The following is a 16762-nucleotide window of genomic DNA, read 5'->3' as shown; positions in this document are numbered from 1 at the left end:
ATTTTACCAATACATTTGACAACTATATTTGGAAAATATTGTATTTAGTTTTCCTGTAGGTTCTAGCAATAATCTATACTCTGTACAAAAGATCCTGATTGAGAGTGATAAACTAAAATATAGTTAAAATAATGAAAATTACAAACTAGCCACAGTAGCTATTTATTATAGAGTTTATGTCTCAGATACTATAGAGAGAAGTTTTTTAGTGAATACTTAATTGGTATTTTGTTCTTAACATACTCAGAAAGATTATAAAGTGGGATTTGAATCAAAGTCAATCTGACTTCAAACCTATGTTCTAAAAACGGTTCCAATTTAAATTAGCTATTATAATTTTAGAGCTATAAAACATTCAAATCTCATATCATAGGATTGTAGCTATGAAACTGGCACATATCAAATATTATACGTGTTAGGTAATAAATTAGAGAAGATTCAAAACATGTTCTTTAAATACACACAGCAAAACATATAACTATTACCTCAAATGTAGTTTTTGCGATCTTAAATACAATACCAGAGTAAAGAAGATAATTTAAAGTTTAAAAAACTATTGCAGCCCTACAAGGCAGTGGCACAGTATATAGAGCATCCGACTGGGACGCAGAGGACTTAGGTTCGATACCTTGAGGTCGCCAGCTTGAGCATGGGCTCATCTGCTTTGAGCAAGGCTCACCAGCTTGAACCCAAGGTCGCTGGTTTGAGCAAGGGGTCACTTGGTCTGCTGTAGCTCCCCCCCCCCAGTCAAGGCACATATGAGAAAGCAATCAATGAACAACTAAGGTGCCGCAATGAAGAATTGATGCTTCTCATCTCTCTCCCTTCCTGTTTGTCTGTCCCTCTCTCTGTCTCTATCACACACACACACACACACACACACACACACAAACTATCGCAAAAGACAGAAAGAACAAAATTGTTTTCCTGGGTTTGACATGGACAACCAAGACAAGTTTATTACTGTTTTCAGTGAAAGCAATGGTCACATGACTGTAAGAGAAAGCAGTAGTCATACGACACTTGTCTACTGAACTCACTATTCATCTTTGAGGATATATAAAGTCCTAGCAGAAAGCATTATAACTTCAAGAAAACTCCAAGATGACAAAACCAAAATGCCCGAGACAACAATTATTCTTAAAGAAAGGTATTTAAATTGCCTCTAGATTTTTATGAGATTAGAAACCTATCAAACTGGATTACATGAGAAAGAAAAGATTTTCATTCATTCATTTAATAAATTTTATTAAATGCCCTTTCTTGGCATGTGTTGTATAAAATGTCACAGGACAAAGAATTTATAGTCTCAATTAATACCAGATAAGATATAAATCACAGGATTATCAAGTAGAAATGGGCAAAAGCTACACAAAGGGCGAGTCAGGTATGATTTGTGATGCTACTGATGATTCTGCATTATCTCTGAAAATTAAAAATTAAAGGTCAGATCCCAGGGTGGCAAACACATTTCTTCTATGTATTATATAGCAATCGGTGGTAATCTTAATTAAAATAACCTTTATCTACTGTAAGTTGTGCAGGGAGCAAGCTGAAAGATTATAGTGTATTATCATTTGTTCTCCCAAATATTTGAACTAAAAGATGTCGTGTGTTACGGTCACACGATAAATGTAAATACACTATTTTTGCCACTCTTTTGTTCACCTGCAATGTATGTATTCTTTAATAAAATATGCTCTCAAATTTTATTTCTGTGCCAAGAAACAGATAGTAACGATAGATAACATTTTAGATGCATTTCTTCATGTGTTAGGCACTTAAAATATTATTTCAATTAAGTTTTAGACCATCCCTGGGAGAAAAGTCATCATCTCCATTTTATCATGGTGGAAAATCTGCAGATTGGAAAACTGATAAGTTACCCAGAAGTACAAGCAGGCAAATGGTTGGAGATCAGAATCCAGCTCCTCTGACTCTTGGGTGGAGGCAGCCCTTCCGCTCTAGGTTGCCCCAGCAACTGATGAACTGAGAGATAAGAGCTTGCATTCATTTTATTGCTGGCCAAGTTACCAACCCTGCAGGCCTTTACTGCGATATTTTCACACCAACGCATGACTTCAGCAACTGAACTCATTCACTCAAAATAGCAATAATTACATGCGAACAGCAATAACTTAAAATAGATATAAATACTTCCTGGCCACACGAAGTTTACAACCTACCAACATTTTTATATAGCAATTGCTATCTACCAATAACAACAACAACAACAAAAACACCTCTCTATTTCCAAAACAGAAAATAAAACCTTTTACAAGATAATAACTGTGTAGTTCAAACCGGAAGTGCAAACGCAGATAACCAAGAGAGATGGACAAGACGGACAAACAGTGAAAACAAGGTACAAGGTACAAAGGAAAGGCACAGGCAGGTGAGGGTGAATGTGCTGGATACAGATCGTACCTGGGGGCTCAGGAGAGGGAGAGAAGGAAGGGAAGGGAGCTCAATATCCTCCCCTCCGCTACAGGTGCAGCAGCCAGTGTGCCCTGCGGGAAGGAAGGGAAATCCCGTGAGCCACTCTTTTATCTCACCCATGGGTCAGAGGTCAAAACGCGTGCTGCTACGGAGCATCTTATTGAAAAAGAAAAAAAAAAAGACTCTGAATTGAAAGTTTGTATTATTTCCATTCCAAATTAATTGCACTGCTTTTAGTTTTAACACAAGCCAAGTACATCACAACCGGGTCAAATGTAAAATGCATACACTTTCTTCAAAAATGTATAAACTGAGAATGAGAGTTTTCCTTTGTAACTGAGCGTGATAGTCTTAAAATTAGATGACTATTTCTCAAGTATTTGTTCACATGCATCCACATCCTCTCTACCTATCTTTTCTTCTTCCTACTCTATTTTATTTTATTTAAGTATAGTTGGTATACTTTTAACAATATTATATCAGTTAGATTTGTTTCAGGTGCACAATATAGTAATTTGACATTTCTACACCACACAATGTGATCACCTCCTAATTCTGGTAATCATCTGTCACCATGCAAACTTATCATGATAATATTGACTTTATTCTCCTTCCCTTTTCACACCCCCCCCCCCATCTCCTCCACCCAGGTAACTGCTGCTTTGTTCTGTTTCTATGAGTCTGTCTTTGTTTTGTTTTGTTTGTTCATTTGTTTTGCTTTTTTAGATGCCACATAAAGTAAAAGCATACAGTATTTGCCGTCCTCTGTCTGACTTATTTCACTCAGCATGATACCTGTAGGTTCACCCATTACCCTAAAATGTATAGAACCACAGAAGACCACAAATAACCACGGCAACCTTGAAACAGGAGAACAAAGGTGGAGGTGTCCTGCTCCAACCCTTTCTTTAACTGCCTCCCCTCTCCATGTCTCTGGGCTTTAAAAAATAAATATACCATTTTAATATTAATCAAGCAGACTAATAATTAGTAGCAGCTATCTGCAAATTGGCAGGTGAGATGGTGGTTATATACAGTAATTTAAATCCATTGTTGAATGATGTTTGTTTATTCAATGTCATAAATAACCACCCTAGAAATCCAAGAGGGAAAAAATATACTTCAAGGTGCAAAAGGTCTATAATACTGAAAGAAAAATCACCTTAATATTTTCTTCCTTTTCGCTTTGTACACTTTATGATTAAAAAAGAATGAGGTATGAAAGAAAGGGGATAAAGCTATTTTAGCATGTAGATAAACAAAATAAATAAAAAGAAAAAAAAATAAACTGGTGTACTCAGAGGGCTTGCTGATGTTGTACAAAGAGTACAAATTCGTTACCAGAAAAATTCTTGAATGTACATATCTGTGCATATTATTTCTCATGGCAATTACCTACAATTCAACCTGCACTTTTAGTAAAAATTGACACATTTGCTAGTGCAAATAGCAAACAGTCACTTCTGTCAGAAATGTCAAACATAGTATTATTTTAAAAGCATCTATTAAAAACGTGTAGACCATACAAACACGGACTGAGATGCTCAAGAACAGGCAGCAGCCCCAGGTCTGTCACTGGCCCCATGGATGTGATCCAGGGCCCGTTCGTAAAAAGCCCTAAGAAGAGAATTTAAGGTCAGTGTGTCGATCCGGTTGCTCATAAAACATTAATTGCATAAATGTTAAGGACCAGTAGCTAAGAACAAAGGTCTAATTCAGGGGTCCCCAAACTAGGCCCGGCCAGCGGGCCACATGCGGCCCCCTGAGGCCATCTATCTGGCCCCCGCCGCACTTTCTGAAGGGGCGCTTCTTTCATTGGTGGTCAGTGAGAGGAGCCTAGTTCCTATTGAAATACTGGTCAGTTTGTTGATTTAAATTTACTTGGTCTTTATTTTAAATATTGTATTTGTTCCCGTTTTGTTTTTGTTTTTGTTTTTTTACTTTAAAATAAGATATGTGCAGTGTGCATAGGGATTTATTCATAGTTTTTTTTTATAGTCCGGCCCTCCAACGGTCTGAGGGACAGTGAACTGGCCCCCTGTGTAAAAAGTTTGGGGACCCCTGGTCTAATTCCTTATGCATATGTCTTCTAACCACTTATCCAAATGCAGCTGATTTTACTTTTAAAAAAATCAATTGATTCATGTTTTTCACACTGCAATATTTTAAATTAAAATAAACAACTTATTTAACTGCTGACTTTAGCACTGAGATAAATGTGCAGTTTTGTAAAAATGTCATTATTTAAATTGTGAATGGGTTAGAATCAGTCTTACGAAGAAGTTCTCAGTTAATTTAATTGGCGGGGGGTTGGGGGGGCTTCTGTATTAGCAGGCTTGACTATCCCTCTTTCACCAGATTACAAGGCAGGAATCTCCTTTCAGGAACGGACCCTTCTGGTCTGCCTTTAACCATTTCGCTATTCTTTTGTAGGATTCAGAAGGCTGAATATTTTTGTACCCATTTAACTGCTCATTAAAGAAGTGAAATTCACCTTAATTCTAAAATACATATTTTATAAGAAGGATGTTTTCATTACTGTTCATGGCGGTGAAAGGAGGTGTGTGTGTGTTTAGGGAAGTGTCCTCCGTTCCCAGTGAAAACTTGTCAACGTTTCCGGAGCACCTCAGGGCATTTGCGAGAACTCAGGAGCTCTAGGGCAGTGGTCCCCAACCCCCCGGGGCCACGGACCAGTGGGCCATTTGGTACCGGTCCCCAGAGAAAGAATAAATAACTTACATTATTTCCGTTTTATTTATATTTAAGTCTGAACGATGTTTTGTTTTTTAAAAATGACCAAATTCCTTCTGTTACATCCGTCTAAGACTCACTCTTGACGCTTGTCTCAGTCATGTGATACATGTATCCGTCCCACCCTAAAGGCCGGTCTGTGAAAATATTTTCTGACATTAAACCGGTCCGTGGCCCAAAAAAGGTTGGGGACCACTGGTTTAGGGTGTACATCAGGTTTGTCCTGAGCACTACAAATGTCATTGGTGTCAGATGATGTTACACATATGTAGATTAATCCGACGTGGCACAAAGAAAACCCATCCCACCTGGAATAAGAATTGAGGCTGATCCTTGAAAAATAAGGAGGCACCATTTCTTAACATAGCAGCTGCCGAGGTGTGTATTCAGTTACCCTACACTTCTGCCTTATTAAGTTTCAGAGAAAGGGACCTGAAGGCTCTTTCAAGGTCCTGGAGAAAGCCAGACTATCAAACACTCTGTCAGCGCTCAGTGGGAGGAGAAACAAAATCCTGCCCCGCAGACATGATGACCTGGGACGGTGACCACACAACACAGTGCACAGATGCTGTGTTGTAGAATTGTGCACCGCAAACCCGTGTAATTTTGTTAACTAGTGTCACCCCAATAAATTCAATGGAAGGGGGAGGAAGAAAACTAAAAATAAATAAATAAATAAATAAATTCTGCCCTCTTCCCCTTCAAGCTTGCTTCATTCACCTTCACTCCTGCTCCGCTGGTGAACAGTAGAGGATTATCTCGGAGAAAGATGAGCAAAGGCCTGTCACAGCGTGTTTGAAAATACAGCAACAGAAAGGCACCAAATTAGGACCCAGGAGACGGGCAAGGAGGGTGCCCAGGGCAGTTGGTGGATGTCCCTGCAAACAGCGCAACTTTCTCAAGGGCGGCTGGCCAGCTGGGTGCTGCGGGCGGAGGGGGAGGGTCCCCAGGAAGCACAGGCCGCCTGGTCCCCGCTGCTACTCACGTGTCTCCTCCCTCCTCCGAGTCGCTGTCCGAGGCCCACTCCTCGCCGATACCCGGCAGGGTGAAGAACAGGGTCGTGGGGCCTGGCCCGGGGGGCACCCAGGCGCTGGGCTCTCGGTCTCCGGGGCCAGGCTCTCGGTCTCCGGGGCCAGGCTGGCGGGGGTTCCGTGGGCTCGAAGCTGCACTGCTGCCCGGGGCGGCCCCGATCGACGGCAGCGCGGCCCAGACCCCACCAGGGCCGGGGGGCGGCCGCGCCACCGCCACCGGGTGGGCAGGGGAGCCCGCGGCGCTGCAGCCCCCGCCGGGAGGAGCCAGGGGGAGGGCCTGGGGCCGGGGCTGCAGTTGGGTGGCTCGCGGGCTACTGGGCAGCGAGAAGGGGGTCCCCACTGTTTCGGCCGCGCGGCTCGCGCCGGAGGCCCTGGGGTGGGAGGCGGTGGGCAGAGGGTGGAGAGCGGCGGGCGCCCCCCGCGAGGTGGAGGGGGAGTCCGGCGCCAGGCCCGGCAGGACGGTCGGGGCGGGGGCCGTGCCCAGCGCTGTGCCCGCGGGCCTTGCGGAGGCAGCGCCCTCTGCGTGGTCCGAGGGGGCCGCCGGGGACGCCGTCGAGGTCTTGAAGATTTTGGCCAAGAGAGACCCAAGGTCCAGGACAGCGAGCTTCATCGTGCCCCAGCCAGGGAATCGCTGTCCCTGCCGCTGCTCGAACCTCAGGGCCACGAGGAGCCGGGCTTCGGGGCTCCATCCACTGTCGCTCGCAGGGATGCGGAGGAGGCTGCGCCGGGTGGCGGCGGGGCTCCTGGGGACCGCGTGCGCCGCCGAACTCCGGGGGCCCCTGGGGCGCGCCCCACGCAGAGGGGCGTCCCTGCGCGCTCAGCCCGCAGCGCTGGACACCCGCCTTCCCGACGCCCAGGTGGCCCGCAGAGCGCCGGGGCTGCGGGCGGCGACCACCCTCTGGCCGAGCGGGCCCCCTCTGCCCGGTGCTGTGAGACCCCAGAGTGCGGTGCTGCAGCTGCCAGCGCCCCCGCGGGCCGAGGGTTGGGACCGGGCCCCCGCCCGCGTGATAGCCCGACGGGCCCCCGGGACGCCGGCGGTTGCTAAGCTAAACAAAAACCCTGCTTAGCTCTCTGCTAATTGGGCCCCAGACGGCAGCTCGGGGCTGTGTCCACAATACCTGCCCTGGCCTCCTCCTTATTCGTGCCTTAAAGGAACACTGTCCAATTTCCCATCGCCCTTAAAGCTTCTCCAGATTCGTCCAGCTCTGCGCTGAGAGCGAGGGATTTGAACAGCCCTGGGAAAGATAACACTGCCTCCAGAAGTTCTGGAATTTATCTAGTCTGGCAAGACCAAACGCGCCAGGGTCCGGGACACACCAGCTCTCTGACAGGAGGGAAGATTGGTTACAAAAAAAAAGTGTCTTCAGGTGAGGGCACTTGATGCAGTAGTGTGCACTGCCCCCACTCAGGGCCGTGCTCAAAATGTGTCAGTAACGGTGACATAGCGGAACAGCAGCGGGTGCCTCACCCAAGAACTTGGAAATAAGACTGGGCCCTGACAGCTAAACTGGTGAAATCCACATGCAATGTGCGGGTTTAAACACCTGTCAGAGTAGACCAGGAGATTTAATAACCATGTCTGAGAACTCAAGCTATAGTCAGACTGACTAAATATAAACTCAAAGGTAGGTATGAAAGGTCAGAGTTTCTTAGCAAGTCTAATAATTTCCATTTTGCTAGACCCGAGGACCTTTATATGAATAGTAGAATGTATGTGTGTAATGATTCGCAGGAGTGTAGGGTCAGTTCTGAGCAAGATTCAAAAATAAGATACTGGCAGGGTCTGTCCTGCCAATGAATAAGCCTGGTAGTGAGTGAATTGACTGACATCTGTGAGTCTTATTAGGCTTTTGGCAAGTTATCAAACTGAATTCTGAAACACGATAAATTTCCAATGCTAATGACAGGTTTTGAGTTTCCTCGTAGAGGGTTCATCGATGTCCTACTTATGGTATCCATATTGTGCCCGGATCTCTTTTCTGAATCTGAGTATCACAAACAGATGTGCGTGGGGCACTATTTCTACTACAAGACTGCACAGCAGCACTAAGACCCCGAAAGAGGGGAAGACGACCTCTCCTCCTGTCCGAGAGCTGGCCGTCTCCCAGACCGTAACACGTTCGGTCCTGCCAGATTAGTTAAATTCCAGATATTTTAGAAGCAGGCTCATCACCCCCAGGGCTGTTCAAACTCCTTGCCCTCAGCTCAGAGCTTGGCGAATTTGGGGAAGTTCTAAGGGCGATGGCAAAATTGGACAGTGTTCCTTTAAGGCACGAATAAGGAGAGGAGACTAAGGATAAGAGCCTGGGGATCTATTGTGGACACAGCCCCAAGGGCTCTCCTCCCACAGCAAGGAAGAAGCAGCTTCCTATCACGCCTGAAGTACTGTGGGAAGTGTCAGGTGAGTGCCCCAGGAAACAAGTACATTAACCTGGGGGGAAGAACACTTGTGTGCTTAGGAGAGATGAGAGCCAAGGTCGGGAAGGGCGGGACCAGACAGCCTTTGATGTTGGAAGAGGGAAGAGCATGCAGTTGTCAGTGAAGAATCAAAAGGAGAGAAATGGAAGTAGGTAACAGACGTCGGAGAGCAGCAGTGGGAACTGGAGGTCTCAGGGCCGGAGAGGGGAAGCTGTGCCCACTTTGTCATGATGTGAGGACGCCAGAACCATCCACATTTCTCACATTCTCAGCTCCTCCTCCGTAGCAAGTTTACAAAACATAGCATTTCTTTATAGCAACCTCGGGTAGCCTTAGAGGTCCGCCAGAACATCGGACTATTTCCATACGGTACTCATTCAGGATTGCAAAGCTGTGTCCTAAAGATTGCTTGTTTATTTCATAAGGCTCTTGCTTCTGATTCGCAAATAACTAAATCCTCAATGTGTTGGGTCACTCTTAACGCAAGTAGAATCTTTTCTAGCATGCGCACTTTCCGTGTTTACACTGCCAAGCATCTGATTGATCCTGGGCCATGACAGCTGACCAGCCTCTCAGGATGGAGTCCCTCTATCGTCACTGATACAATAAAGATGCATAAACCCCAACTCCAATGTGTTCACTAATAATGACACAGCAGCAGAGGTGTCTTCTGCTCTTTCCCTAGGAGAGAAATTCCTGTAAAGAGCAAATTTAGTTGAAAGATCATTAGATGAGCATGAACTCGAATAAGGGGAGTGTGTATTATGGTTCATATGTAGGGGGCATTCACAATAAGACAACCTTGCGTGACCCATGGGGCATTCACCTCCCTGTCTTTGGCTCTCCAGTGTTAGATGTTTCTGTGCTTCCGTTACTAACCACTTCTCTTCTGTGCCCATGCTGTTCTTTACATGGAGACTGTTAATAAAGCAACAGAAAATCTGCAAACACTTCCAGATCCTGGCCTTGAAAACCTTCTATCTCTAAGGTGTGTGTGTATATCTTCTGTCTGTTATGGATTGAATTGTGTCCCTTAAAGATATATGTTGAAGCCCTAACCCTCAGTTCTTGGGAATGAGACCTTATTTGGAAATAGGATTTTTGTAGACCTAATCAAATTAAGCCAAGGTCATTCTATTGGACCTTAGTCCAATATGACCACTGTACTCTCTCTTTTTTTTTTTTTTTTTTTTTGTATTTTTCTGAAGCTGGAAACGGGGAGAGACAGTCAGACAGACTCCCGCATGCACCCGACCAGGATCCACCCAGCACGCCCACCAGGGGTTGATGCTCTGCCCACCAGGGGGCGATGCTCTGCCCCTCCGGGGCGTCGCTCTGTTGCGACCAGAGCCACTCCAGCGCCTGGGGCAGAGGCCAAGGAGCCATCCCCAGCGCCCGGGCCATCTTTGCTCCAATGGAGCCTTGCTGTGGGAGGGGAAGAGAGAGACAGAAAGGAAGGAGAGGGAGAGGGGTGGAGAAGCAAATGGGCGCTTCTCCTGTGTGCCCTGGCCGGGAATCGAGCCCGGGACTTCTACACGCCAGGCCGATGCTCTACCACTGAGCCAACCAGCCAGGGCCATGACCACTGTACTCTTAATAGGAGAGCAATTTGAACAGAAACACAGAGGGAGAACCCCAGGTGATGATAGAGCCAGAGACTGCAGTGATGCAGCTTCAAGACAAGGGACATTGAGGACTGACGACAGCAGTCAGAAGCTAGGAGGAGGCAAAGAAGATTCTCTCCTAGGTTTTAGAGGCCAGGGTCCTACTGCCAGCTGGTGTCGAACTTCTAGTTTCCAGAACTGTGGCAGAATAAATTTCTGTTGTTTTAAGCCACCCAATTTGTGGCACTTTGTTATGGCAGCTGTAAAAAACTAATACAGCTGTGTGGTATTCGTTAATTGCTGGAGTACTTCATAATTATGGTATCTTACTGGTACCTTTATGAAATATTTAGTGGGTGCACTCATTATGAAAAATGATAATCATAATTGTTTCAAATCTACGGGGAGAATGATAGGAATCCTAAAGAAGCAGGGAAGAAGAATCGCTGTGGGTTAAGGCAGTGAATGTAGCATTCCGCCAGCCAGCCCCATGAAGAAGGCACAGTTGGTGAATGACTGATCCTTTTGTTTGAAGGTCCTTTGAAAATGACCTATAATTGCAAACATGATAAGCAATTCTCAGCAAGATGCTAGGTCTTTTGTACCCATTGTTCATCTATCAGCAGTCTTTCAGGGAGAGGTTAGATGCAACCAGCCTTCTGGGTTAATTACAAGTATCAGGGTATTCTCATAACATGAGATCCAGGTAATGTGCCACAGCGGTCTGGCTCAGGCAGACTAAGGAAACAAAAGCAAATGCAGTAAACCATTGTTTCTAACTGTGACGGTGTCCATTTTAGATAGATTTTACTAGAAATGTCAAAGCAGTGTTTTGTGTGATGAAATTTTTCTGCTGATATCGATGAACAATTTGAAGAGTTGATTTTCTGATATGTACAATAACACCTGTCCACATCACTGAGAAAGTATCAGGAAGTTATGACCACTTCGCTATAAAGAAATGGTATGTTTTGTAAATGTGGAAGTTAAAATAAATAACCTGAGTAATTAATCTGTTTATGAATTTAGCGTCATTTAGCATGACACCAAGGCCAGAGCCTATAAAGAAAAATACTGTCAAGTTTGATTATAAAACTTTAAAACTTCTGAACAGTGAAATACGTTGATTGAACAAGTATTTACTAAGCACCACAATGGAGACAGTCCGGTCTTGCAGGCTGTGGAGCTGGACTGTCTAGGTTTTTATTGTCTCTGCCACTGACCCATACTCAGGCCCCTCTCTGTCCCTTAACGGTTTCTATCTCACATAATGGAACTTTGTGAGAGTCACATTAACACCTTCTTGGTAACTGGAACAGAGAGAACAGAGCCTACCACAGGGTAAGCTCTCAGTAGATGTTAGTTTTTATTATATGTGGAACCAGATTACACTGAACAACCGAAAGAAGATCTAGAAGGAAATTATAACTGCACTTACGTTAAAGTTTATTCATTTGTGTACTATTTGAATGTTTTCAGTAAGTGTGTCGTATTTGTTTTCAATAATAAAAACAATAAAAGAAAACAAAACAGATCCAAACCTCAAAAGCCTCAAGTAAGTTTTCTTGATATGTGATTAAGGGCTGTGGATTCCATCATGGAAAAAATACAAAACCAAGAATTTTAAACTGGCCTCACCAAGTGGTGGGACAGTGGATAGAGTGTCGGCCTGAAACGCCGAGGACCCAGGTTTGAAACCCCGAGATCACCATCTTGAATGTGGGCTCACCAGTTTAAGTGTGGGGTCACTGGCTTGAGCATAAGATCATAGACATGACCCCAAGGTCGCTGGCTTGAGCAAGGAGTCACTGGCTCAGCTGGAGCCCCCTGGTCAAGGCACATATGAGAAAGCAATCAATGAACAACTAAGGTGCCACAACTACGAGTTGGTGCTTCTCATCTCTCTCCCTTCCTGTCTGTCTGTTCCTTTCTCTCTCTCTTTCTAAAAAGAAAAAAGAAAAAAAAAAAGGATTTTAAACTGATAAATTATTAACAGCCCATGATCGAATCTACTGGTTGTGGTAGCAGAGAGAGCAGAGTGGGACAAACAGGGACCAGACGCACGAGGCTCTTCAGATGCTCCCAGCCCAGGTGACAGAGAAAGCTCGCTCTAACAACAGCATTTGAGATGCTCAAGTAGTTCAGAGCGGGAAGCCCACAGGAAGCTGGTTCTGGGACTGGTGCTGCAAATGATCAATGTCATCACAGAGACTCAAGATCTCTCTTTTCTCTTCGCTCACTGTCAGGATATTACGCCTTGTTTCCTGGTGGTGCCAAGATGGCACCCTGAACACTAACCATCTTTCCCTCAAATAACTACACTAAAGGCATGAAAAAGGTAGAGCTCACTCTCTCACTTTTCCCTCAACAAGGAACAAAATACTTTCCAGAAGGTTCTCATTGGCCAGAACTAGATTAAAAGTCCTTCTGTAAAGCTAATCATCAGCATAGGGGAAATAAGAGTTATCATATTTATAAATTATAGTGCATCTCCTAGTGCTGTAGAAAGGGTCTACTTTCCCTGAACATGTTGCCACCTAAACAAAATCAGGGCTCTATTAATCAAGAAGGAAGGGGAGATGGGTGTGTTTGTTGGGTATAATAGGTAGCTACAATGAATAGTTTGACTATCTGCTATTATCAAATTAAAAGAGCAGCTACCAATTAAATAGCTCACATTGTGCACAATGAATATAACTCATGCATTGACTGTTTCTTTACTATTAAATGCTATCATTGAAGTAGTTTAGGTCTTCTCAAACTCAACCTCTTCATATTCTCAAGTGACATATCACAGTCAATGTCAATATCATATCCCATAGTATTTTGGTAGTTTCAAAGTTTAGACTATGGAGTCAAACTACATTGGTCCAAATCATGACTACAATAAGTGGCAGAGGTATGACATTGGGTAAGTTAAGTAATGATGTTTCTTTGTTTCTTAATCTGCAAAATGTAGATAATAATAGTACCCTTTGAGATTGTGATAATTTAAAGAATTGATGCATGAAAAAGACTTGATCATTTGCCTAACACATAGTAAATGCTCTATTAGGTGTTAAGAAAAAGAAGAATAACCATGAGCCAAAAATGTGGCTAATGTTCTTGAACACTCCTCTCTCTACTTGTTCAGTCTTCAGTTAGAAAGTGTGCATCTGTCTAATGGCATGTCTTTCCACAGTCAGAGAAACTGTGTCACAGTAGAGAGATCGATGATTTTGCAGCCAAACCAACGAGGACTTGAATTTTGCACATTCTTGCTGTTTGACTTGACATAAGTCACTTGGCTTCTGTGGGCCTCAGTTCTCCCAGCTGTAATGTCCTTTTTTCATAAAATTGTTGTGAATATTAAATGATATAATGCACAGAGGATGGTAGGTAATAAATGGTTGCTTTAAAAGTTTATTAGCAGATTTGTCAAAATAATAAAGAGCACATTGGTGAAGAGATTACGGTCAACTGACTATGAGTCTAGTTAAGTGATTTTCAGATTGACATCTACAGATTCCCAGCTAGTAGTCATCTGGAATGATGGTCAAAATGCAGAACTCGGAGCCAAACTCCATGACTCAGAGCTCCTGAGGGTGATGCCCGGGACCGGCATTTTAACAAGCTACCCAGCTGAGTGTTCAGCTTGCTGAAATTTTAGGCTTGTCTGCCAGTCCTCGATATGCCTGGGTCCCCGTTAGCCTAGCGTCTGCTCATCTGCCCACTATGAGTGTGCCAGACTTCCTCTTCTGGGCTAGGATTGGCATTGTGAGCACACACAGGGCAAGGCCAGGCATTGCCAGATGAGCCCCAGAGACAAGTGCCATCAGCACAGCCTGCAGAGTCACTAAGCTGCCAGATCAGGAAGCTGGTCTGTCACCACGGGCATCTTGAGTGGCCCTCTTGTTTCTTACCACTGAGGAAGGGCTATCTCCCTCAACTATGACATCTTAGGACAAGCGGTGCAGGCCACCAGCCATGAAAACTGAGTACATCCAGTACATAGCTGGAGGAAAAAAGATAAACAACCGTTAGAAATGTAGCAATATTTTCCACGGAACTCTATGTACCCAGATCAAGGAAGCCCCTACCCCAGAGACTTAGCCGAGAACAAGGTCAGCTAATCGCACCTCTCCCGCCCTTGTAAACGTTGCTTGCTCGCTCAGCCTCGATAGCCACCCTATAAAAAGGAGCCATTTTAGAAGCTCGGGGCTGCAGTGTTCCCTTACGTGGGTTGCCTGCAGTCCCTGCGCGGGTTTGCAATAAAACTTATAAAATTCACTTTGGGTTTGCTGTGGCCTGTCTCCTGCGATGTAACATCAACCCAGTGTTTGTCCCAGACAAGGTGGCATTACGTTGCTGAGGACCCGGAAGTCTGACGGCGCCCGTGCCAGGTGAGTAAAGCCTCCTCTGTCCTTACCTTCCTTCTGGCTTCTGTGTTCTGAACTCTTGACATTCCAGAGCTGCTCAGGCCATCAGCTGGCACGCGGGAGGGCGGGTAGAGTCAGGGAAGAGCCAAGAACCAGCAGCACGCATCATCGCGGTGGGCCTCCAGCACAGCATGCTGAGGCAGGCCCCCCGGGGCACGCAGAGCTACCCATGGGCAAGGGTCCGGGCTCTGTCCTCACTATGCATTCAACAGCTTTAATAATACATAACTTACATACCACAAAATCCACCCGGGTTAAGCATGTGTTTGAAGGAGTGTTAGTAAACTTACATAGTTGTGCAGTCATTAGCACAGTGCAGTTTAGAACATTTTCGTCACTCACGAGGATCTCTTGTGCCCACAGGCAGTTCCTCCCCATTCCTGTCCCCAGGCCCAGACAGTCACTAACCTCCTTTACGTCTCCAGAGACCATAAAAACAAAACAAAACAAAACAAAACAAAACAAAGCAAAAATCCCAACCATTTTTTAAGCACTTGCTTTGGAGTTTCATTACATTTTCTAATGGTCACCATCAGTTACTGTTGAGTTTCTTTTACAAATAATCCAAAGTAGACATTTCAATAATTAGACATTGTCAAATAAATGGCATTCAATCCTCCCTTCTCACTAACAGATTGATTGTATCTACTACTAATTACAATCTCAAAGGTGTCATTTACAGTTAAAATCCAGATACCTAGGTTTATTTTAAACTCAATGTTGTTGATTCCGCTGGGTTTGGGTTTGAAAGTGAAAAACAGAAAGACGTTGGAGTGAACACAGGAGAGGATGGCACCCTGAGGGCTTCCAAAGAAGTCCATTCACTGGTGCAAATTAAATAGGTCAGACAGACATCCTGTTCAGCACACCTTCTGTCTTGAGCCCAAGGGACAAGGACTTCTCCTGAGGACAATTAGGAAGGACAACCTGCAGAATGTTGCTTCCTGCATAGGTCAAACACAAGTCATGGCTTACACCAGGGGTCCCCAAACTTTTTACACAGGGGGCCAGTTCACTGTCCCTCAGACCGTTGGAGGGCCGGACTATAAAAAAAGCTATGAACAAATCCCTATGCACACTGCACATATCTTATTTTAAAGTAAAAAAACAAAACGGGAACAAATACAATATTTAAAATAAAGAACAAGTAAATTTAAATCAACAAACTGACCAGTATTTCAATGGGAACTATGCTCCTCTCACTGACCACCAATGAAAGAGGTGCCCCTTCCGGAAGTGCGGCAGGGGCCGGATAAATGGCCTCAGGGGGCCGCAGGCAGCCCGCGGGCCATAGTTTGGGGACCCCTGGCTTACACCTTTGAGTAGTTTTACTTATACTCAGTTCAACAGGTCATCCCTTGTGTATCCTGACCTCCCAAATATTAATCAAACTTTTAAAAGATTACATTTGAACTCATTTAAATTCTGGCCATTTGACTGTCTTGTAAGCAAATACATAAGCAAATAAAGGCAAAGTCAGTTCTTGCCCTGCTGTTGACACATTGATGATATACAGATTAACTAATAGTAATAATTTACTTAGAAATATTTTAATGAAGTTGAGAACATTGATACATTGTAATGTGTATGAAGAAAAATAGTTGTGGTTTTCATTTTATGATGCCAAAATAAAACAGAATTATTTCACAGTTAGAAAAGAAATCTTCGCAAAAAAAAAAGTTATGAAACAAGGGTCTGATGTGTAAGTGTCCTGTGTAATGTGAAACTGAAAAGAAGTCCTCCACACCGTCACATTGTTGGAAGGCAACAGACAACGTGGCCTTAACCCTGAGCAGACTGAACTATTTAAATCACAGTTCTAAAACGTGACATCTCAAATGCTCTCTAAATTTAACAAGTATAAAAATGAACTCAGCATTATAATTTCAACTTTCTTTTAATTTGAATACCAAAACTATGAAAGCTTTAAAAAGCTGTTCATGTCTATTTCTAATAATTAAACTCTTTACTGTAAAACAAAATTAAAACAAAATAATTATAAGGATTAATTTACACAAAGCATATTATTTTGTGGTACAATAATATATTCTATGTGAAGGCTTTATACCATGATCATCTTCACTAAATGCATAAGAATAGA

At 44.0% G+C, this 16762-nt stretch overlaps 1 protein-coding gene across 2 annotated transcripts in view; it reads right to left on the bottom strand.

The window, feature by feature from the left end:
• FAM149A (family with sequence similarity 149 member A) overlaps positions 1 to 6944 on the bottom strand; it is a 54804-nt gene extending 47860 nt beyond the window's left edge. For both annotated transcript variants that reach the window (XR_010751014.1, XM_066380205.1), the window contains exon 1: positions 6176 to 6944. Coding sequence is in view for 1 of the 2 variants with exons in the window: in XM_066380205.1 (XP_066236302.1) it covers positions 6176 to 6831 (656 nt within the window). In the remaining variant the exon portion in view is untranslated. The remainder of the gene's footprint in view (positions 1 to 6175) is intronic.
• Between the last annotated feature and the right edge of the window lie 9818 nt (positions 6945 to 16762).

This window comes from Saccopteryx leptura, chromosome 4 (genome assembly GCF_036850995.1).
Source record: "Saccopteryx leptura isolate mSacLep1 chromosome 4, mSacLep1_pri_phased_curated, whole genome shotgun sequence".
NCBI classification, from domain to species: domain Eukaryota; kingdom Metazoa; phylum Chordata; class Mammalia; order Chiroptera; family Emballonuridae; genus Saccopteryx; species Saccopteryx leptura.
The sequence above is the reverse complement of the archived record's forward strand: the minus strand, read 5'-3'. Positions and strand labels throughout refer to the sequence as shown.